Source organism: Melanerpes formicivorus, unplaced genomic scaffold (genome assembly GCF_026170545.1).
Source record: "Melanerpes formicivorus ecotype bairdi unplaced genomic scaffold, bMelFor1.0.p_v2 SCAF_72, whole genome shotgun sequence".
NCBI classification, from domain to species: Eukaryota; Metazoa; Chordata; class Aves; order Piciformes; family Picidae; genus Melanerpes; species Melanerpes formicivorus.
In genome coordinates this window covers 1,774,628-1,798,455 of record NW_027142424.1, presented here as the reverse complement: position 1 = coordinate 1,798,455, position 23,828 = coordinate 1,774,628, and the positions used below count along the sequence as shown (strand labels likewise).

General features: G+C 46.6%; 1 protein-coding gene across 2 annotated transcripts in view; it reads right to left on the bottom strand.

The window, feature by feature from the left end:
* NAA25 (N-alpha-acetyltransferase 25, NatB auxiliary subunit) overlaps positions 1-23,796 on the bottom strand; it is a 34,326-nt gene extending 10,530 nt beyond the window's left edge. For both annotated transcript variants that reach the window (XM_068163374.1, XM_068163375.1), the window contains exons 1-15: positions 23,690-23,796; positions 20,078-20,163; positions 19,079-19,217; positions 17,353-17,471; positions 15,143-15,217; positions 13,885-13,992; positions 13,369-13,447; positions 12,763-12,874; positions 11,811-11,900; positions 11,297-11,466; positions 9,972-10,084; positions 6,449-6,656; positions 5,786-5,872; positions 4,530-4,710; positions 3,847-3,946 (exon numbers count right to left, since the gene is read on the bottom strand). In XM_068163374.1, coding sequence (XP_068019475.1) covers positions 3,847-3,946; positions 4,530-4,710; positions 5,786-5,872; positions 6,449-6,656; positions 9,972-10,084; positions 11,297-11,466; positions 11,811-11,900; positions 12,763-12,874; positions 13,369-13,447; positions 13,885-13,992; positions 15,143-15,217; positions 17,353-17,471; positions 19,079-19,217; positions 20,078-20,163; positions 23,690-23,747 — 1,725 coding nt within the window. In that variant the 5' untranslated portion in view covers positions 23,748-23,796. The remainder of the gene's footprint in view (positions 1-3,846; positions 3,947-4,529; positions 4,711-5,785; positions 5,873-6,448; positions 6,657-9,971; positions 10,085-11,296; positions 11,467-11,810; positions 11,901-12,762; positions 12,875-13,368; positions 13,448-13,884; positions 13,993-15,142; positions 15,218-17,352; positions 17,472-19,078; positions 19,218-20,077; positions 20,164-23,689) is intronic.
* Positions 23,797-23,828: the final 32 nt, after the last annotated feature.

Here is a 23,828-nt window from a genome sequence, read left to right as displayed (position 1 = left end):
AGCCTGGAGGTGCTCAGTGCCAGGTTGGATGGGACTTTGAGCAACCAGCTCCAGTAGGAAGTGTCCCTTGCCTATATGGCAGAGGGGTTTGAACTAGACAATCTTTCAGGTCCCTTCCAACCCAAACCATTCTGTGATTCCATGGTTTAATTCTGAACAAGACCATGAAATGAAGACCTCACCAGAAGAAAACAATACTTCTCACTGAAGGTGAGATGAACCAAGAAGGCCTCTGGTTAACTGAACTTTATATGGCCTTTCCAGTAGCAGACTCAACCTGTCTGGGAGGCTCTGAGTGACTAGAACCTGGCACTCACAGGTGAAAACCTCCAGAACAAGAAATGTTCTTTAGGTAGCTCTGCCTTTTTGTTTTTTCCTCTCTTCTTAAAAATTTGGTTATTTGCACTGTATGAAAGAAATATGCCAAGTATTTAGGCACATACCCTCTGCCAACCAGCCTTGCAGAGTTCACTGTCAGGCTGCGGGGCTGCTGTGCTATGGGTGCTAATTCAACGGCATGGGTGTGGTGTTTGAATCCCCAGGGGACAGGCTGGTGCTCTGTGTGCCTGTGCTATCTGGAAGGATTAAAGACAGATGCACACAAGAAAGTTACAGAGATTACTTCTGATGCTGCATGTTTAGAGGAGGACTAGCCTGAGAAGGGAGAAAATTGCCTTTTAAAGTTAGGGCCAAACACAGCTGTACTGCCTTCTCTCTCCTCACTGTCCTCGGCATCCTCTCCCAGAGCAGAAATATCATGCTGGGACTGCACAGCATCCTAGAAGGCTGCTACTCAGGGGACACACTCTTGCACAGGATTTACTTCAGGCTGTTAAGTGCAGCAAGTCAGAAGGAAAAAGGATTTATCCAAAGCAATCAGTCTGAATCAGCAGCTGTATTTTTATGCTTTGTTTCTTTCCCACACTTCCTGTTCTAGTGGAGTCCTGCACAGAGCATGCTGCAGGACAGCTTCTCTGTGCTGTAGGCATTCCAGCTATCCCAAACACCAACCTAGAGAGGAGCAGGCAGTATCTGAAGTCATGTAAAAAGCTATCTCTGAAAGGATAGTCCTCCTTTAACGCTGCAGTTAGATGCTGTTACAGGACTCAAATGAGAAGCTGGCATCAGGACCCTAAGTATGAAAGGGCAACCACAGCAGAAACCCAGCAGCACAGAAACTGGTAGCTGATTCAAACCTTGCAATACCTGGGACATGCCCTATGGTAAGGAATCCCTTTTGTTCCCTCCACTCATCATGCCACCATTGCAGGTGAACAGAACCCTGCTGTGAGCCTTCACCTCCTGCAATTTGCACTTTACAGTTGGTTTAAAGGGCACATGCTATTGCAAATTGGCATAGCTTTTTAAGGCACTTCCCAACTAAGAGGATCTTAAGGTGACAAGCACTGGAAGCATCCAGGACACTTGAGATCTGGCTACCTGAGATCCACAACAGCTCATGGTCACAAAGCTCTGTCTCCAAGACGTGATGCAGCAGTTGGACAGTTGGCAGTGGGTTGGACAGCCACATCCTTATCTTGTAGCACAAGGACTTTATAATGCTAATTGCACCACTTTCACCCCTCTTGCAATCTCAACCTTTTAAAGGTGTGGTGGTGAGGCAGGCTGAACCTCTTTAGGAATTTGGAACAGGAGCTGAGTAGCATTTTCCAGGCAACAGCACTTGGAGTGTGTCTTCATCCATGCACAGGTGTTGAAGGCAATCACCTCTTCTCTGCTGAAAGTCCTTTGCAGTCCTGTCAGAGAACAACCTTCTTCTGCCCTTCTCAGCTGATGTTACTGCAGGTTGTTTTCCAGGGAAAGACAATTTCTTGATGCTTTACTATGCAGCCAGGCCTTCTATTCAGACAGTTGGTTCCAGACCTGCTTTTCATTAACAGCCACCAAATGACTTTTGAACAAGACTGAACAAATCACTCCTCATTAAAAAGGTTAACAAAAAGAAGGAAGGGAAAAAGCAGCCACCACTACCAACAGCAGATATGCAGGAGAAAGCTGTTGGGATCCAAGGCTTCACTCCAGCACAACATGCTGCACCCAGCAATTCAAAGACTTAGCACACAGAACCAGTGCTTAAACCATGAGTAAATGAGGGATGCAGACAAGAGCCAGCTCCCATCACACATGCTCCCCTGTGCATCCCACTCCCTACAGGCCCATTTCTGTGCAGACAGGCCACACTAATTCAGCATCCACCTTCAGGCACAGGTACATGGCAACAGTACCTAGGAACAACCTGAGCTGCCACACAGCCACAGCACTTTTCCTGAGGGATTACTGTGTGAGCATCTTTACTATTTCAGTTAAGACAAATCTGTTGTTGGGATAACAGGGAAGCAAACTGTGAGACTGAAGAGCCTTTGGAGCCAGCTTAGCCAGTGGCTGACTAGAAGGAGCTACAATTTGATGGCACCTTTGTTTCTTACAAAGTAAAGTAAAACCAATTTTCTCCACCTACCTCTCATCAGTCACTGTCAAACTGCAAAATATGAATACACAGGACACATTCCCACTTGGAATGGGAATTCCTAGCACATTTTAGGGAGATGCACTGACATGCATACACTTCCCTGCCACAATTCTAGACTCTTTCTGTTCCTACTTCCTAATATGTTTCCACCAAGGCTTAAAAAACTGTCTCTCTTTTTTTCCCCTCCTGTTCTCCTGTCTTCCCTGTCTCTCCACTGTTCTCCTACTTCATAGTATCAGTCAGGGTTGGAAGGGACCACAAGGATCAGCTAGTTCCAACCCCCTGCCATGGGCAGGGACACCCCACACTAGATCAGCCTGGCCAGAGCCTCATCCAGCCTGGGCTTAAACACCTCCAGGGATGGGGCCCCAACCACCTCCCTGGACAACCCATTCCAGGGCTTCCCCACTCTCATGGTGAAGAACTTCCTCCTCACATCCAGCCTGAATCTCCCCACCTCTAGCTTCATTCCATTCCCCCTAGTCCTATCACTACCTGAGATCCTGAGCAGTCCCCCCCCAGCCTATTTTTCATGGACTCCATGGGAATGCTGAAACAGAATTGATTATTTCCCCTATGAATGTATCACAAAGTACCTCAGAGTATATCTTTGAAGTAAGACTGACAGTGCAGTTACTAATCAGCATGCTAGGTGCCTAGAGCATGGTGTGCATTTTAGGAAGCACCTGATCCCTTTGGCAGAATTCAGTCACTTTCCCCTCATCATCATCTCCATTCTAGTCCCAAGACTCTCAATTCAAGACACCTCCCCCTTCCCTCCCCCATTCACATCACTTCAGGGGTGAACTGAATAAACCAGGTGGTTCCCATTAGCACAAGGACAGGTTTTGCAGTTGGATCCTGTTGTTTTAAAACAACACAGTCACTGGTTCTCCTTTGCCTTCAGTGAAGCTGAGCCTTGAAGATGCATTTTTTTTCCTCCCACCTTGTTCCTTCTGCTTTCCTTGCCTTTTAAAACAACATGCATTCCCCACCCCCCCCTGTGTGCCCAGGACAGCCATCACCAAACCACAAACTGCTAGAAGTTATACGACACCAGGACTTATTTGCCATTTCACTTAAATTATTGCAGAAAATCCCAATCAATTAATTTAGAAGTATCCTACCTGCATCCTGAGAAGCATTAAAACTGGCTTTTGGAAACAGAAAGCTCAAGCAACACACAGCAAATTACAAATCTTTGTAATGAGAAACCCAGGTTGAGACAATCTTTACCAAGCTGTTGCACTTACTGTTCCTCCTTGTTACCATGTTTTCAGCCACTACATTCCTGTAAGCCCTCTCACAGGGCACAAACTTCTGTTACAAAGACACAGAGATCCCTTTCAACTTACATCTTTCTGGTTGGAGTGGAAAAACCTGAGTGCAAAATTGCAGGATTGGGATGCAGCAGCGTAGTGGCCCAGTGCCTCTGCATAACGCGTCAGGAGATAGCTGCAAGACAACAGACACAAGTTAAACATCAGCCCACAAGCCTGGGGAATCCTGACAGCTCTGAACAGAGATCTGCACAGTCTGGCTTTAATGAAAAGCCTGAAGATATAACAGGGCATTCACAACACTCACAGTAAAACTGAGGCTTTAAAAATAGTAATGAAAGGCGTTCCTGATGTTTTTAAACCAGTATGCGGCGGCTTGGAGTTGCTCCATCACCTTGCTAGGTGTGCAAGAGCTTTACTTAATCCCAGGCATGGCCATCTGGGGGGTTTATTTTAACTAGTGCTCCCAAACTTTGCTGAACAACAAATCAGGCCAGAGCAGCAAGATATACATTGCACAAACTTCTTTCAGGCTCCATTTAGTTAACACTGAAAACCCCAAAGAGAGGAAAACCACTCAGGAAAGATATTCCAGGAGAAGGGGAGCACGCTACAGCAGATGCAATTCCAAACCCTTTTCACATGAGGCTGTATGAAAATCTGATGATCTGCTAACTTTGGGGAGGCAAAGGGAACCAAAGACCTGGGAGCTGGCTGCTGGTCACCACCAGTGACTATTCTCAGTATATACTACCCACCCGATGGTGTCGTGCTGGATGTGTTTGGCATCGAGGCTGGAATAGAGCTCGGCAACAGGTTCGAATGCACCAAGCCTGCAGTAGATTCGAATGAGCAGCAATTTAAACTGGGCATTAGAAGGACTGTGAGACAATCCTTCTTCCAGGAGAGCGAGGCACTGCCACACAGCTGTCTCTTCACCTGGTGACAAAGACAAAGCGTGCAGAGAGAAGTCAGAGAGAAGCACTGAATGCAGACCGTGTGGTTCACTTGGGAATTGAAGCTTCCTGACATCAGACACCTCCCAAAATGGTCCCATGTGGTTTTGATCAGAGTTCTCAGCCACACTGCTGCACTTCAAACACCACCCATTCCAGCACTGCAGCTGCTCTCACAGGGAAAGGTGAATCAGTAATCCCTCACAGGGAGTATCTAGCTCACCCCTGTACAGGGCACAGCCCTCACACATGAGCCTGCTGCAGAAGTGACCTTCTCTGATGAGTTTATACATACACAGCACTCCCAGGCAAACTCTTGGGCAACCTGGGCAAACTTGCTAAGCAACCTGGTCTAACCCCCACAGCAGGGGGTTGGAACCAGACGATCTTTACAGTCCCTTCCAACCCAAACAATTCTATGACTCTGTGAAAAGAGCAGGAAGTCAAGAGGCCATGCTCCACCAGTGACCTGCCAGGAATCTGATGATGGATTCACTCAGGTTAAACATAAAGGTGTAATTGAGAGCTACACTGAGGGGCAGGAATATGAACAGCCACTACTGGAAACTGACTGTGGGATTAAGAGACTAGGAGGCAGAGCGAATGTGGAGTACAGGAATACTCAGTGGGTCTCAGGAGAAGGTATAGAATCAGGGACTCCAAATGACAAAGTATACCAGCAAGGAAAAGGAATGCTTTCAAATGCCTCTGCTATCAGAATAGAGCTGTCAGCAGAACTCATACAGAGGTAGAAGCTACATGGGAAACTTGGAACAACCTCCTGAATACAGCCAGCACTGAGCTTGAGACTCATCAGCAAAGCTCTGCCAGGACTTACAAGAATTAATCTGAAAAATTAAACACCTTTAGAGATCAGTGAGATTCAGATAGAGCACCAGCTGAACAGAGTGGCTCCTGAAACACCCCACAGCAAGATAAAACTCAGAAAGCTGAGGGCCTGACAAGCCATGCCAGGTACAGGCTGGCCATGGGGACACAATCTCCCCATCACAACCATCCAGGGCAGCATTAAGCAAGACACAATTTTAGGAACGTACCTTCTAGCCACAAATCCAGCAGCAGGTGAACTGCAAGCAGACAGTAATAATCTGAAAACTGCAGCTCAGTTTTCAAACAAGATTTCCCTAAAATGAAGGGGGAAAAAAAAGAAAGGTTACCCTTCAATTACTACCATTGCTGTCAGCTGCTTCTCACCTTGCCAGCACTATCAAAACACCACAACTATCTGACAGGTAGTAACTACAGCTTCGTTTGTAACATCCAGAGTTCTTCCTAAGTTCCCACCTGCTGGAGAAGGAAAGGCTCTCCTCCCACTGCAAGATTTACAAATGGATATTCTTGCCTGTGCATCTGACCAGTGATAAAGCCTGGCTCTGCTCAGAGGCACAGGCAGTTTTGCAGAGATACAAATGTACCATCTGAACTACCCAGGAATGTCTCCTTTATCTTTCAGATGCACAACTGAAAAGGAGAACGCTCAAAAGGAAATGGATCATTCAGGCACACCCAAGGATGTAATCACGAAGGAGAAAGCAAAGTATTATCTAGCAGCACAATGAGGGCCATCAGCGTTTGTACCGTTCAGTCCCCCTGAAGAAGCTCATCAGCTGCAAGCCCTGAAGAAGCTCATCAGCTGCAAGCCCTGAAGAAGCTCATCAGCTGCAAGCGAACTCAAACACTAATTTCAAGGTTTCTCTCACCAAATTCCAATCCATGGCGGTATCTTAACATCAACTCCTGGACCACAGTCAGCTTTTGCTGCTTCTCCATGGTGTGGTAGATGCCAAGCAATCTGGAGAGCTGCACCACACACAAATGCTGTTGCAGGGCTTTGATGTCGGCCGGCAGCGCAATCTCACCCTCTGCTGCTGCTGACAGAGGGATTACTTCCAGCAACTGACTGATGAACTGAAAAAGAAACACTGCTGTTAAATTCTGCAGGGCATCTGGGGCTGCACAAACAGCATTCCCTCCTTCAAACCCAGAAGGAAGACAGCCAAGCAAGGTGGAAATGTCAACATCAACCCTGATGCCTCGCTGGAATCAGTGGTTAAAGACCTCTTTTCAATGTGTATTTTGTATTATTATGTTTCTTGGAGATGGTGAGCACACAGCTCTGGCTGCACTCAATACATTTATTAGGTTTCATCCAACAGATGGAGGAAAAAATAAATCCCAGGCAAGTTTCCAATAGCTGACACAGGAGGGAGTTCAAGCACCTGTTAACACTCACAGCATAACAGATGCAATTAAAATCATTAGTTACCGAACAGCTTCACAGCACACTTCCAGGAAACAGTGGGTTTGTATTAGCTATTACAGTTTCTCTCAGCTCTGAAGTAATGTGCTGTAATCAGTGAGGTCATGAACTCTAATTAATGACTTCTTGAATTAACTTGTAAGGAAAGCAACCTGTTTACAATTAGCAGCAGACTTCTCCCCACACACAGGCAGGACTGGGCAGCGGCTTCGGTGCCCTAAAAATCCAACGGCATTTACAAACTTCCAGCTGAGCTAAAGCAAACTTAGTCATCTTTACTACATTTGACCTTGAAAGACAAGACCTGCAGCAAATGCATGCCTGCAGCTAGACAGGAGGAACACACAACCCCATGCTCACAAATCCCAGCTTTCCCATGGATTTTGCTGAAGATCACATTGAGAAATCTGTTCAGTTTGAGATTTTGCCAAGCTGAGCAAGGTCAACCTAATCACTAGGCTGCAAACTCTAATTTACACCTCTAAGAAATCAAGACTGAGGTTGTGATGATTATTTCTGGAGTATCTCCTGTGTCTAGTGGTCCATCATGGCTACTGAACTGTAATACTGATCAGAACTCTTAAAATAGAGGAAAACAGGAAAAAGACCCCTGGCTGTGTATGCATCAGTGTGCCCCTGCTATTTACCTGGGATACAGGAACCTTCAGCATCTTTGGCTTTGAGACAAGCCAAAGATGGAACACAAGCCCTATGAGGAGAGACTGAGGGAGCTGGGGTTGCTTAGCCTGGAGAGGAGGAGACTCAGGGGTGACCTTACTGCTCTCTACAACTACCTGAAGGGAGGTTGTAGCCAGGCAGATGTTTGTCTCTTCTCCCAGGCACCCAGTACCAGAACAAGAAGACACAGTTTCAGGCTGTGCCAGGGGAGGTTTAGGCTGGAGGTTAGGAGGAAGTTTTACACAGAGAGAGTGATTGCCCATTGGAATGGGCTGCCTGGGAAGGTGGTGGAGTCACCCTCACTGGAGGTGTTCAGGAGGAGACTTGATAAGGTGCTTGGTTGCATGGTTTAGTTGGTTGGGTGGTGTTGGATGATAGGTTGGACGCGATGATCTTGAAGGTCTCTTCCAACCTGGTTTATTCTATTCTATTCAAAGCTTGGGAAACAAGAATAAATCTAAGACAGTCTAGAAATATTTCAAGTAACTTAACACTTTGAGGCTTTTCAGCACACCAAACCTCCTTCTTGAGCCAGTTAAACTGCTGCAGACACCCTTCAGAGGGATCACAGCCAAAGAACCACACACTGGGTCCAAGACATTCAAATACATAAGTATGTCATAATGTCACTGACATTACTGTCATTAACATGTCAGTTCAACACAGCATCACTGATATTTACTGCTGACTCACTAAATCTGCAGCAGTTTTCATACAGAATCATAGAACTGGAAAAAACCTCCAAGACAATCAAGTCCAACCATCAACCAACACCACTAAACTGCGTGCCAGAGTGCCATGCCCACATCTTTCAATACCTCCAGGGATGGTGATTCCACTGCCTCCTTGGGCAGCCTGTTCCAATCCCTGACCACTCTTGTAGGAAAGAAATGTTTCCTAATTTCCAACCTAACCCTCCCCTGGCACAATTTCAGGCCATTTCCTCTTGCTCTCATTTTAAGGCCAATCAGATAATTTTAGACAATCTGAAGTCGTGGTTTTCACAAGCACTGTGACAAAACTGCAGCCTTGACTGTTCTTCTTTTCATTAAATACCATTACACCTCTGCTCCAGGTTTAGAATTTCTTTCCTGTCAGGATTAAACCTGTTCAGTACCTCAGGGTTACCTTGCCATGGTATCACCATTTCCATAACTACAAGTGAAACACCCTCCTGACCACATCTCTTGCCACTGGGGTAAAAGCACACATTTTAACATCCAGCATCAGCAGCAACTCATACATGTCAGAGCCATCATTCCTTTAGCAGTGAGCCTGTGGGAAGACCTCAGACCAGCAGTCAAAAAATAGTTCAGTAAGCTAAGAAAACACCACCCCTGTGCACATTGTTTACAAACATTTTAGCAGCATCCTCTGGCTGAGCCAGGAGTCTCCCTCTAGCCCTCCCCAGCTCCCATAATTTCACACAATGGCTTAGAGAAACAATGGGTGAATGACAGGATTCCCAGCTGCTGAAGTCATTCAGCAAGCAGCTCATGACTCTGCACAAATTGTCTTTACAGCTAGAAAGAGCTTGTTTTGGAAAGAGAATCTGCAAGAGCTGCCACAGGTCTCTCTCTCTCTCTCTCTCCAGCAGCCCTTGATCAGTGTTAAGGTCTCTGTGCCTCAGCACTGCAGCACAGCCAAGCAAAATACCTCTGCAACACTCTACCTGCACCAGAGAAGGGAGCAGATTCTTCCCATTAAACACAGAACTTTAATGGGATGGTTGGGAAGGAGGGCACAAAAGTTACAGTAGACAGCAATGAGAACTGCAACCACATGAACAGGGTGGGCTGTCTGGAGGGTTACATGACTGCATTTTGTGATCTCTAAAGAGAAGTGACAAGAGATTATGTATTTAAAAGTGAGCTCACGGGGTGGCTTATCAACTGAACTACACCTCCTAGGGAGCTTGTTACAAGACATGAATTTGTAACTCTTCTCAGCAACAGGAGTTTTTAACTTTTGATATGAGAATCCAACCAAGACCAACCTCAGAGCACCCTTGGAAGGGCAATAAACAATCCAAATTAATCTGGATCCAAGACTCTGCAGGATCGAATTTACTGTTCAGTCTGCAGCAAAACCCCCTCTGAATAAAATGGCTCAGTGTATTCAGATACTCATTGTACTTTCTGCAGGGCAGAGCTGTCCAAATTTCAAACAGAAGGCAACCATTTGAAGTTTCCAGTTTAACATGACCCACAGGTATTAGCAGATAAAGCGACCGGAGTCCAAACCAGCACTGCAGATCGATCAACCACTTCTTCGCCTTTCCTTACCTTTGTGTATTGGCTGGATGGGAGGAGATCCACAAACACTTTGAGATCAGTAAAACAGCAGGGTTTGTCCCCAAATTTTTTAAAGTACTGGAACATGAGCTCTTCTGGATCACCTAGGAGAGAAGGCCACCACCTTTTTAACACGCTCCAGCAAAAGTTCAGGCTGTAAAATCGCTGTGAGAACTCTTCAGTAACGCTTCTCCTTCCCCCCCTGCCTCCTCTTTTCAGCAATTTAGAGCTGCACCAGTGCAGATTTTAACAGAGGCACAAAGCCTCTGGTAACCAACGACACAGAAAGGGAAAAAACAACCCCAAAAGCTTCATTCAAGCTTCTCTGGCAGATAAGAGCTCAGCATAACAGGCAGCCACACTCAGCCTCCACTTATCTAACAGCAACTTATTTTTGGATGGGAATACAAAAGGAACTGGCAAGTAGCACAGATGTTGCTCTAATCACATTCTCCCCTTCACTGATTCCCCAAATGTGATTTTTAAATGGAAGTTTTTAAAAAGCACAATCTGCCACTACTGCCAGAACACTTAGATGAAAAACCACCCAGAGGTTACAGCTAACAGCAGGACTTCTACAAAGGCAGTGCATCAAGAATGCACTTTTCAGTGCCCTATCAGTGCTGTTATGCTTCTCCATCTCAGAGGTCCTTATGGAAATTCCCTGCCTCCTTCAGGCCCTGGAGCAGTCTGCAATTGCTTCCTTTTCCTCAAGGCTCACCTTCTAATACTTTCATAGTATCAGTCAGGGTTGGAAGGGACTACAAGGATCACCCAGTTCCAACCCCCCTGCCATGGGCAGGGACACCCCACACTAGATCAGGCTGGCCAGAGCCTGGTCTTAAACACCTTCAGGGGCAGGACCTGAACCACCTCCCTGGACAACCCATTCCAGGGCTTCACCACTCTCATGCCGAAGAACTTCCTCCTCACCTCCAGCCTGAATCTCCCCACCTCCAGCTTCATTCCATTCCCCCTAGTCCTATCACTACCTGAGATCCTGAGAAGTCCCTCCTCAGCCTTCTTGTAGCCCCCTTCAGATACTGGAAGGCCACAATTAGGTCACCTCGGAGCCTTCTCTTCTGCAGACTGAACAGCCCCAACTCTTTCAGTCTGTCTTCATAGGAGAGGTGCTCCAGCCCTCTGATCATCCTTGTGGCCCTTCTCTGGACATTTCAGAATGCTTTCCATGCACAGAACAGCATGTACATTTTCCTAACAGGCATTGCACTTAACTCAATGATTTAGCAAGGAGCTTGTTCCAAGTTTGTGTTCTCTCTAACAGCTGCATTCATCACCCAGTTAGTGGCTCTTACCTAGTTTATATTCATCATTACAGCCTCTGTACCGCAAGCGTCTGATCAGCTCCAGCTTAGCTAAATATGGTCCCCGGAGCGGCCGAGAGCTCTTAGACTCTTCTGTTATCCTCTCTTCTATAAATTTCACAGCTTGTTCTATAGAATAGTGAACCTCTCCTTCCAAAGAGCTGCAAAATTAAGAGACAAAAGGTTCTTAATTTCTCCCATTGATAACACATGCTCAGCATGTTCCCAGGATACTCTTAAGAAAATCTGGCACGATGGACTCTCTAATTCAGTCAGCATGAAAGACATGAACTGGAAGAGTTCTATAGTGCAAAACCCACTCCTTAAACAGCTCACTCCAATAATCTACTGCCAGTCTCCAAAGCAAAGGGAGAACACATCACTGATCTCAAGAAGGCACCCAAGACACAGACAGCACCGTAGTGCTATCAGTAGATTAACAGAGTGCAAACAATTCACTGCAGCACACAGGGAAACCAAACCCACAGCAAAACTGTTAACTTACTGCTCTTCTTCTGCTGGAGGTATCCAGGACTCATCAATGAGTTGAAACACTGAATCAAAGTAAGTTATATAAAACTGCCAATCATCTGAGCTGAAACAAAAATCAGGCACAAACCAAAGTTAAACAAAAATCAGGCACAAACCAAAGTTAAACAAAAATCAGGCACAAACCAAAGTTTAGGGAATTGCCAAAACAAAAACTCACTTCTAAAGCTGCATTCCTTGAAAAAGCTGAACTTCAGGACTAGCACATGTGAGTATTACAGAAAACCCAACTGGAACAAGAATCATTTCTCCTTGAGAAGGAGAATGCCATCACCCTGTATTTCTTGAAGCACATTAAAGGAAACCTCCAATAAAGCAAGCTACAAACTCTCCTATGAGCATTTATATTCCAACCAGAGCTCATTAATACCCCCACAAAATGCTAAGGCAGATATTTCTCCTCTGTATTTCACTTATATTTAAGATTAGGACACAGCTACACATGAAAAGCAAACAACAAATCTCTCTTGACAGTTCCAAGAGATGGATTTGATCATCCTGCTATGCTCTCTCCTGACACATCTGTTCGAAGCATCACATATATTTCCCAGTACGAAGGCTGGCCAAGGGAGAGAAATGAGATTCCAGAAAATGAAATGAAAGTGCAGTTCTGCTCTCTCATCAGGAAAATTAAAGCTGCACAACCAGCATAGCCTTTAGAACTAAGCAGGTAACCAGAATTTTATTGCATTACTGTTGCAATAAAACCCTGACACTGATTCTCCTCGTGACCTTCCCCATGTCCCTTTGACGTTCCGTTCTGCTGCCCATTTTCCTCAGGTTTGGGATTGCTGTGAGATCCTCCTCTATTTTAACCACCATTTCCAGGAGCTACTCCACAAGGCAATTCACAAGCAGCCTTTCAGGTTGTTTTTTTTTCCAGCAGGACTGCAGAAATACCATCTCACTTTTTCAGCAGCAGCCTCCTTGACAGCGCGTTGCACTCTGGCCACCTACACAGCTTCTTATACATCGCCATACACTTGTTCTCACGGCTCTGGAGCTCACTTGTCAGCTTCTCTAAATTAAAAAGAGAAGGGCAAGTTTATTTAATCAATGCACTTCCTTCTCTCCTTTCTGCAGAAAGCTTCTTATTATAGCTCAGCATGCAAAACAGTTTAAGTGTAGGAGAACAGAAGAGAGGCTCTCAAAGGACAGATTTCCTATGGAAACCTTCATATCCCAGTTCCTTCGAGCTGCAAATGTATGTAAATCTGACTGCTCCCCAAAAATGGAGGGTATCAGGAATTTTTAACAATGTGCTGTTGATCTACTACTGCTAAGTAGTCACAGTGCTGCAAAGTTCATCACTAAATAATGCTTACATATCATCAGCAAGGGTAGTTATGTAAACCTAGCTTGAATGAGAGCACCTTGTTTGCATCACTGTTTGAACCTGTTGCTAAGTCAGGCTTCTTACAGCCCTGTTTTTTTTGGACCAGTGAACAAATCTGAAGCAAAGAACTGCTGTGTCTTTCACACAGCTGTGATTATTAACTGACAGCAGAAGTTACCTCCTAGTTTTCCTCTCACAACATCTAAGGCTTCCTTATACTTCTCCAAGCGTTCCAGGATCATGTAGTACAGCTCGACCTTAAAAGAAAGATGAGACTGCAATGAAATTTGCTGGTAAAACAATACACAGGTGGGCCAAGAAATAGAGTGTCTTGTGTTACTGTCATTAGCAAGAGGAGATAGCCAGGCCTGCAAAGCTATCTTTAGCATCCCAGAGGGTGGAACATGCAGGAATTTAGGTCTTTTTTTTTCCATTCTCAGTCCTGAAGTTTCTCTTGGGGCCTCCCAGGGAGCAAGCCCAATTGCTTCATCAGTCACATCAAATGCCAAAAAAATCCCTTGGCCACATGATTCCAAATCACTCTCAACCCTCTGCTCTTGGTTTTCCTTCTGGCCCACTACACTCTCATTTACACCCAGAACACTGCTGATTATTATCCTGGAACCCTGTTAAAAGAATCAGCTTCCTTTAACAGTGCATTCCTTGTCTCAGTAATGTACAAACCAAGCCTTACTTCAGCCTCAGCTTCAATCTTATCCTCCTTCACCATTTTTTCCACCATTCTCTCAGCTAGCGGCAAAAACATCGTCTTTGAGAGGTTTTCATCCTGTGCTGAAATAGACTGAGGAAGAGAAGAATTATTCTAACAGCATCAGCCTTTGGTGTTGTCCCACCCACTGCTTTTTGCTCATGAGAAGAAGAAAAAAAACCCAAACCACCAACCAACAAACCCAGATGCTTTAATCCCCCCCCAGCAAAACCACATTTAGAGCTGCCGTGTCACGTGCGGAGAGCGACTGCTCTGGTAAGAGGCAGCAATAAAACCAGTGATAGACAGAAAAGCTCACTTTGGATTACATCATCCAGAGAGCCTTTCATCTAGGCACACACCACCCATGGCAAGTAACATGGAGCAAGAACACATTTACATTTTCCATGGTACAGTATTCTAGAGAAGGTGCTGAATGCCCCCATGGTCATTGTTTGTTTGGCCAGCACTGGCAGGCTGTCTGAGCAGCGCCCCAATCTCTCAGATAACAGTGGCACAGCTCATCTGTGCTCTGCTCCTGCAGACCTTTTGCAGTCTTGAAGATGCAGTAAGCCCAGAGCTCTCATTTATTTCCTCCTAGATTCTTTGCAACCTAGTTACAGAGAGGAACAGCTCCACTTAAGGAGCTGCAGATGTCTGAGGGTTTATTCGTTAGCGCTCTAACTGAAAAGACAGTAGGGCCCCACAGCAATGATGGGAGGGCTGGAACCCCTCTGCTGCGAGGCCAGGCTGAGAGAGCTGGGGTTGTTCAGCCTGGAGAAGCTCCAAGGAGACATTCCTGTGGCCTTTCAGTACTTAAAGGGGATGATCAGAAAGCTGGGTGCAGATTTTTTTCTAGCAGTGACACTGAGGGTGGTGAGACCCTGGAGGAAGTTACCTGGAGAGGTGGTAGATGCCCCACCCCTGGAACCATTCCAGGTAAGGTGGTTTGAGGCTCTGAGCAACCTGCTCTAGTTGCAGATATCCCTGCTGAGTGCAAGGGGGTTGGACTAGGTAGCCTTTAAAAGTCCCTTCCAACCCAGTGCACTCTATGATTGTCTTTACAGCAAAAACTGCAGCATTCACCTGGGACACATCAGGAGGGCTCAGTCCTTCTCCCAGCATCACACAGAAACAGTTCAAACACATTTTACTTCATCTCTGCTACTTTTCACTCAGAACATTTCTGTATTTGCACTATACCTGCACTGAAAGCCAAACTCATTTGCAACACTCTACACACCTGCATGATCAAGCTCATCACAGACCAAAAATAGTATGGATTTTTGGGTACAATCTTGTAAAGTGCCATTCCAGCCTGAAAAACACAAGACACAGTTTTAGCATTCCTGAAATGTATCTGCTCTCATGACAGCCAACACAAGCTAAGCAGCAATGAAGGCAGCAGACAACAGAAAATTAACATCATGGGAAGACTCTTATCAGCCCTTCCATCCCAACACACACATTACTGAAGAAGAAAAGAGGGTGAAAATGCTTCAAAGATCAGGTCTGACAAGGATCAGCAACAAGTACAAGCATGTGTGACTGCCAAAACAGATGACAGCTTTAATTAGAAGTGGCAACCACATCAGGAAGTAGAAGACCTATTCTTTCAGAGTGAGAATGCTATTTCCAGTGATGATTTTCACTGGTGTGCTCAGTCAGGACCTGACAGAAGCAGCTATCCTTCATCACTCAGTTAATACATGGATACCTGAAACATGAGGTCACCTATACATGCAAAGCTGTGGTTAAACAAAGGTCAAGCTGAAAGCTTGGTGGATCAAAGGAGAGCCAAATTTCTAGCCTACCACACAGAGCTATTCACACATTTCTCTCTCAGATTTCTAGTGCCTGAATATCATGAAGGACACCACTTTTTCCCCCAGGAAATCTGTAATTAACTGGGTATAACACAGTCTGCTACCACAGATGGACCTTTGCATTTCCTGACTGTGGATTCAGTACTTCAACCTGAAATACCCCAGAACAGAGGACACTGAAGTTTATTCTCCCTCTCCAACCAGACAGCATCCACACACTTTGCACCTCCAAGTGTTTAGGTCTTAGAGACCACAGGCCAATCTGGAACATCCTCCTTTCTGACAATGCCTAGATAAGTTAGGTAGATACTTGCTTGCATGGCATTTAAAACATACAAAAGGCCCCATAAATGTTAAATATCATTATCTGTCATTTTCCCCCCCTCATGGTTGTACAATCAACATCCAGCCACATCTCTGAAGTTTTGATTCACATACGAGGCTTGGAATTTCATGCACATCTTAGACCCTCTCTACAGCCTGAACTCCAACAGCACACAATGGAGAGTGACACTCCTGCTCAATATATTCTTTCCATTATTTAAACCAAACTTGTATAAAAGTTCAAGTCACCTGAACTCAGTGGGGATGAGAGGGAGCTCAGGGCTCATCTGCTTGGCACTCTGTGCTTTTTTAGAGAGAAGAGTGAGTGTGCATGCCTGAAAAGAATCTTCCATTTATAGGCATTCTCCAGGCACCTAATTGGGATGGATGAAAACAAACTAACCAGCTCAACACTGTTCTGCCAGCTGAGTAGCAAGATGTACTAAAAGGCAGGGCTTTTTAGTTTGCCTTCTCTGAGTTATAACCAACACAAGCCTATTTCTATGTTAGATTCCACAGGTAAGGGCATGGGCAAGATGACCTTTCTTCTTCCCGAAGACATCAGCAAATTATGGAGTAAAGCAAGTTTCTAAGATGGATGGAAGATCCAGTATCTGAAGGGGACCTACAAGAAGGCTGGGGAGGGACTTCTCAGGATCTCAGGTAGTGATAGGACTAGGGGGGATGGAATGAAGCTGGAGGTGGGGAGATTCAGGCTGGAGGTGAGGAGGAAGTTCTTCACCATGAAAGTGGTGAAAGCCCTGGAATGGGTTGTCCAGGGAGGTGGTTGAGGCCCCGTCCCTGGAGGTGTTTAAGCCCAGGCTGGATGAGGCTCTGGCCAGCCTGATCTAGTGTGAGGTGTCCCTGCCCATGGCAGGGGGGTTGGAACTAGCTGATCCTTGTGCCCCCTTCCAACCCTGACTGATTCTATGATCTTGCTAGCTCTTCTCTCTATCCCAGAATTCCTTTTCAAATACACCTCCTCATACGTAACCACCACGCTGCTCATGACAGACTGACAAAACCCCCCAAAATAATCAACATATTCCATCAGACAGACACACAGAAGGCACAGTTGTCCTATCCCAGGTAAGGAAAAGAAAGCCTTTATCTTCAGACCCCCTCTAAACAGCTGCCTTTTAAGCCTTCCTGTGAAATCCAACATGGAGTGTAACTTCTGCATGAACCCAGCTTAGCTTTCAGGAAGATGCCTTACAGTAAGAGAAGGCATTCACAGTAAGATACACAGAAACCCCCCACCCCAACAGCTTCAAACACCCACACCACACATTGTTGACCATACCTGTTGCATCTTCTTGTATTCTCCGACCCTGGCATAGGCCATGAAGAGATGGGAGTGATACTCTTCACTGTTGGGAACCTTCTTTACAGCTGCCTCATAAAGTTTAGTTACCAGTTCAGCTAAACCAAAACCAGATGCTCGAGTTAACACCAATTGGGGAATCATTTTAAAGCACAGCCACCAAAAGATAGCATCAGCAATGCTGAGGAACAATCTGCACTCGGCAACCACAGGAACCATGCACTCTGCCCCAAGACCCCATGCATACAGACACCAGTCAAAGGAGCTTAAAAAACCCCCCCACAAACCAAATTGAGTTACCAGCAGCCACTGAACCCATCAGAAGCACTTCAGCCTTTTATCTTAAGAAAGTTTATCTACTGTGGAGCATTAAACTGAATACAAATTTCTCCTCCTAGCAGAATGACTGCTCCGGGTGAATCAGGGATCAAAACACAGAACATCTTCAGAGCCTCGTATTAAATCAGTTTCTCTTACTGCAGGTTCACTTGTGTTAGTCATATCCTGTTCCTTCCCAACTGCCTCTTATTTTAACAAGGAAAATACTTCACACTGCACTCCTCACTAATAGGATCATCATGACTAAATACTTAGGGTACTAAAATATGCAGAACTTTCTCCTATTTACAGCCTCCCTGATTGCTTTTCCTTACACATACAATCAGATCTGTGTAGTATTTAGGAAACCAACTGTAATTTGTCTTTCACATAGTTTACATATCCTCCACAAACACACACAAAGCATCTAATGTCAATTTCCTTGCAGGACCAAAAGTGGAAGTGCTTGACACTCGTTATTTCCTTTCTGAGATAGAGAGCTAGAAGTTAGAAACCTGAGTACATGCTTATGCAAGTTGCTCAGAATCACAGAAGGGCCTTTGGCACTTTCAGAGGTTTACACTGCAAGCACACACAGACACATTTCCTATTATTCAAGAAATGATGCTTTCATTCCACACAGAGATAGACAGAAACAAACTAAGAGAGAGTAAGGAAGCACTGGATTGCAGACTGATACCAACTACCCATTTCTGCAGAAGCTGTCTCACCTCACTGCCATTGCTCCAACTCAGCAGTAAGTGCTGCTGCTACCACCACCAAGAACCACACTGAAGCTGCCAGAACCAATAACTGTTTAGAGCTGTAGATAAGCTTTCTTTCAGAAAAGCATATGCAGTTTATCTCTCTCCACCACTCAAACATTCCTGATTCAGTGTTTTTAAATACACCTCATCACCACAAGAAACCCTACTCAAAAAGATGAAGTGGCCAAACTGAGAGGCCAGGACTTGCCTTCTGTTTGTCACAGCTTCTTGAGGCCTGAACCCCTCACCTACAGTCTCACAGCACTAAGCACACTCCAAACCACAGACCACATCATCTGTCATCATCACCACATCCACTGACAACAAATTCCAATAGCTTTCATTAGGAAATAATAAATGACCTCACAGGCTGATGGTGATGGATGATTCTTAACATGCACATAATGAAAGAAGCCTCAACAAGGTCCTTTGCTTTATGGCCATCACTAGAGACTAAGGGACATTTAGAAGAGGCATCACTTAACTTCCCTGAGCCTAATCACACATCCAGGACACAAACCCTGGACTCAGCACATGTCCCATGAAGCTGTAGGTCACACATACTTCTGGGAGAAGGTAAATCATCACAATGCTTAGGAGAGGCAAAGGGAAAAGCTTACGTCTGTGCATTTCCCGGTAAAGGATGGTTAGTGCTTGCAAGGAATTGTCATCTGTGGGCTCAAGCGCTGCTACTTCTTGTGCCAGAGCATAGGCTTCATCCTGCTTGCCAGTTCTCTGCAAGCCAATTGCCTTTAGAACCTATTGAGACAACACAAAGGCAGCCATTAGAAACACAGCTGGCAGTCAGAGGTGAAAATCCTCTCCAGAAGGGCCTTCACCCAACCACCCCACATCTACAGAACTTCAGGTATTATTAACCCCCTAATCCACACAGCTGCAAAGGAAAACCTCCAAATGCAAGCTGAACCAAACAGCATAGCTTTGCATCTCTGAACAGACGTGCAGACTACTCCAAGGCATCAGCTGCTGCTCAGTTCTCCCCACCTGCAGCCTGAAACCTCACCACTCCTTCAGAAATTATTTTTTTTCCTTTCCATAACTGCCCAGACAGAAGTGACACAGATGGGATTAGGGTCAGTGGCACAGACCTCACCTTGGGAAGCTTTCCTGTAAAGGAAAACTCAAGGGGAAAAGAGAAAAGTAGAAATGAAGTGATACGTTCAGCAAACTGAGGAGCAGAACTCCTTTCCCTTCAACAGGGGCACAGCAAGGAGGGCATCAAACAAGAAGCAGAAGAGCAAATGCCTCCAAAATCACTGTGTTATGTTTTACTGAGGACTACACCTCTCAGAGAAATGCTTGTGTCCAAGCTATCCCAGATAAGTATCCCAGACCATGTGCCAGGGTTGCTGGCAGTGGCTCTGACAATTAACTCATCCGCAACCAACCACACTGTGGTCATTAGAAACACCTCATGGAAAGGATCAGTAACAGTTTTCAGGCAAAACTCTGTGAATTAACTGTGAATTAGAACAGTCCAAGATGTTCCAGAGGGTTCATTACAACACCATGGTCCCTGGTTGAAAGGCAGAGTGAAACACTCCAGGTCTCAGAGCTACGCTCCCCAAAGGAGGCCAGCACATCACAGTCACACCTACCTTTGCACAGTGAAGATCCTTGTGTTTCTTGAGCAGTTTATCTGCTTGCTGGATTGCCATTTTATTATTGCCATTATCGAGATAATCTGCACAGGAAGAATACATCCAGCATAAGAACACAACACCAGAGCATTCTGGAAAGCTACCTCTGATTGCACTGGGGAGTACGTGCTGCTCCACTTCATTTTCCTTGCACAATCGCTACTAAGCCCCACTTTCAGGAAACATGTCATTTTGTAGATGAAGTATTCATCTGGCTCTACCAGGTTTTAGTCACTCAAACAAACAAGCTTTTGTAATTACTTCACATAGATCATTACAGCAACAAAAGAGAGAGATAATAGGGCAGGTTCTGCAGCAACAGCTCTTTGCTAACGCTGGAGCTTAGGCACACTGCTTCAGTGAGAGCAGAAACTAATTTGGCATGCCTTTGGGAGACCTTCAATGACTTTTACCAGGCAGTGAGGTTAGAAACAAAGCACTCACAATTTATCAAAGGATTAAGTGAGAAAACCTGCTCCTCCACACCATCCATACTTGAGGCAGAGCCAATCTGTTCCCTAACACAAGTATCGCCCTGCTCTCACCAGGCTGGCTTTAAAGCTCCCAGAGAATATAACACTATCTAGTACAACTTCACCTACAGAAACCTCCCCCCTGTCTCTAGACCATTTTTCCCCTTTCTTCAGCTTGTTATTCTAATTTTCAGCTTCACCTACACTGCATCATTGTGTTATTAGACAACTTTAGACTGGAAAATGGTGCCTACGTGCTCCCCCTCCCTCAGAAAGCAATACTCAGTAACCAAAACCCTGCAGAAAAGCTTTGCTGGGCCTGTCATGGCAAGAGGGAAGGGACTGCCCACATTGCTCTGGCCTCTCCCCTGGCAAACTGGGAGCAGAGCTTGCACCAGTTAATTGAACTTACATTACAATCTTTTTCTTGTCAAGATCGCAGTTCTCATTAGGAGAGAGCTCTTTAACTGAGCAGAGAGGTGACCTTTAGCAATTCCCTGGTATATGGTACAAAGTGTGCATCTATACTAATGAGATTTATATTCAGCAGCCTTCACATGTGCTTCCATGGCCAAATGCACGCTGCAGAGGTTTGAAGTAGATCTAATTGGACTCCTGAGACCATCAAGACAAAACCTCAGAGAAGGCAGCTAGCCCACACCAACCAAAACAAAATGTTGCTACACAAAGTGGTTTGAAACTGTAATCCCTTGTCTTGACAGGGGTTACATGGGCGCTTAAACCGTGGAAAACCTGCGCATCACCTTTAGCTTGGAAACTGGAGCCGGGATTTCTCAGTGGAGAGCTCTGAAAGCTGTAGGACGGAACATCCTGGTGATCTCACCACACACCAGCAGAGTCTTCTTAGAATCAATGAGGTTGGAAAAGACCTCAAAGATCATCAAGTCCAACCTGTCACCCAAGACCTCATGACTTGATTTAAGGATCTGTTGCACAGTTCACTTACAAATTATCTGCCACGCTGCACTGCCTGTCTTGGGCTGTTTAACAACTGCACCGATAAGATCTCCACTGTAGGTCTCCTGAAGTAAATCAAATAAACCACAAACCTCCCTAAACTGCAGCAGCATAAAAAGACTGTATTTTCCTAACAAGTAAACTTGCTGGCAGCCAAAGTAGCTGGCAGCCTCCAAAGGAATCCAAGCTAAAGGAAAATAAACTCAAGCCTACATCAGCTGCAAGTCTGTAGGTGGAGAGTTCGGTGGCTGGAAATGCAACACGTGAACCTTCAGGTGAAAGGAGAGCAAATCAAGATGAAGGATAAGCATTGCTGTCAAGGAACCAGAGGAACCAAGGACAGGGTGCAAACTGGAAACCACTGTTTTAAATCAAGAACCAGACCTTCAACCTCACGCTGCACCTCTCTACTTTATGGCTTCTGTGAAAGTATTTACCTCTTTAAGGACGTGCACCCTCACTGCAGGTTCTGCAGCACCACAGCCTGCATTCAAATCCTCCACTGCAGAGCATCCTTTCCAGAGCTAGCAGAAAGCTATTTAAAAGCTGTCTCCAAAAAAAGCAGTGCTCTCCAAAATGAATACTGTGAAATACACCTCTACATCATCTGCTTTAACATCAGCTGAATTTACCAAGCTTCTTCCTTTGAAGGACATTTAAGACGTTTCCACAGGCTCTACCCCACAAATAACTGCATGCTAATAAAAATGGCAATCACAGCACGTACAGAAAACTAAGGGAATCAAAATTGTGGCACCAAGACAAACCACACAGCCCTGCTGCTAATTACACAATGAACTTTCAGACAGTTTTGTCTGATTAGGCAGCGAGCTTCCTCCATCTCACTGGAGCCCACAGAATCACAGACTTGCTCTGGTAGAAAAAGACCTCTAGGATGACTGCATCCAACCACCAACCTAAGACCACCATAACCATCAAACCATGTCCTGAAGTCCCGCGTCCACACGCTTCTCGAACACCTCTAGGGGTGGTTACGGACCCAAGTCTGTAATGCGCCATCCTCACAGCCCAAGCAGCAAAAGGAGACTTCCAAATCTCATCCATCCCAAAATGAGGGCAGCTCTCCACAGGTTTGCAGGAAGACATTTCTGTCCTGGTACTGAAAAACTTGAGGACATTTCCTAAAAATCTCTACCCAGCCTTCAGTTGTGGAGAAGAAACAGCACTGTAGCCTGGGGAAGTGCTTTTCTTTTCTCTTTCTCTGGATTTGCATAAACAGAGTCAAGCTTGCCTGCAACCTCTTAAGCAATCCCAACTGCATCTAAGACTCCGGGAAATACTTGGGGACAGCTTAATACAAGAGGTTCCTGAAGAAGCCCCTCTCCTTCTCACTCCTTCACTCCTGTCTCCCCACTAATTTTCCTAATTAACCTGAGCCGCAACACCCCAACCCACGACTTCAGGCTGCCCGGACTGCTCCTGTCCCTAGTATGAATTAATCCCTTTTGGAACGTCTCTACAGCACAAAACGCCGCCCAAAGTTACCCTGTCCCGGAGAGCCGGCACGGCTCACCACCCTTCCGCCGCCCGGCACCCGGGGAGAGCGGTACCGGGTGGGGGGTTCCCGTGCGGGGAGACCTCCGAGCAGGCAGCGATGCTGCGGGGGCTCAGATGACCGCGCAGCCTCGGCCCCCCCAGGCCCAGCCAAACTCCCGCTCCCAGCCCCGGGAGGGAACCGGGGCCGGGCTTCAGCGGCCTCCGCAGCGTCTAGCTCCCCGTGCGCGGGAGAAGGACGGGGCGGCAGGAGGCCGAGAGCCTCCCGGGGCTCGGGGGTGGGGGGGGAGAGTGGGGGGCGCGGCAGGGGCCGGAGCCGCGCTCCCCTTAGCCCCGGAGCGGGCGGAGGCGGTGCCTGCCCACCCGGAGCGGCGCGGGGCTCCGCTGCCGCCCAGCAGACAGCGGCAGGGGCAGGAGAGGCGGTCGGGCAGCGGGCCCCGCCGGAGGAGCCAGGCAGCGCTCGCCGGGCCGGGCGGCCCGCCGGGCCCCTCCGCCTCGTCCCCAAGGCACGGCCGGGCGGGCCGAGGCGGCCCGAGGAGGCGGCAGCGGCGGGGCGGCCCGGCGGGGCGGGGGAAGCGGGGCGGGGGAGCCGCGGGGTGCGTACCGTAGATGGGCCGCAGGCGCCGGTCGTTGGGGTCCTGCACATGGCCCCGCGCCGCCATGATGAGAGCGCAGAACCGCAGTGCGCAGCCGCCGGCCGCGCCGGCCCCGGGGCGGGGGGGACGGGGCCGGTAGGAAGCGCG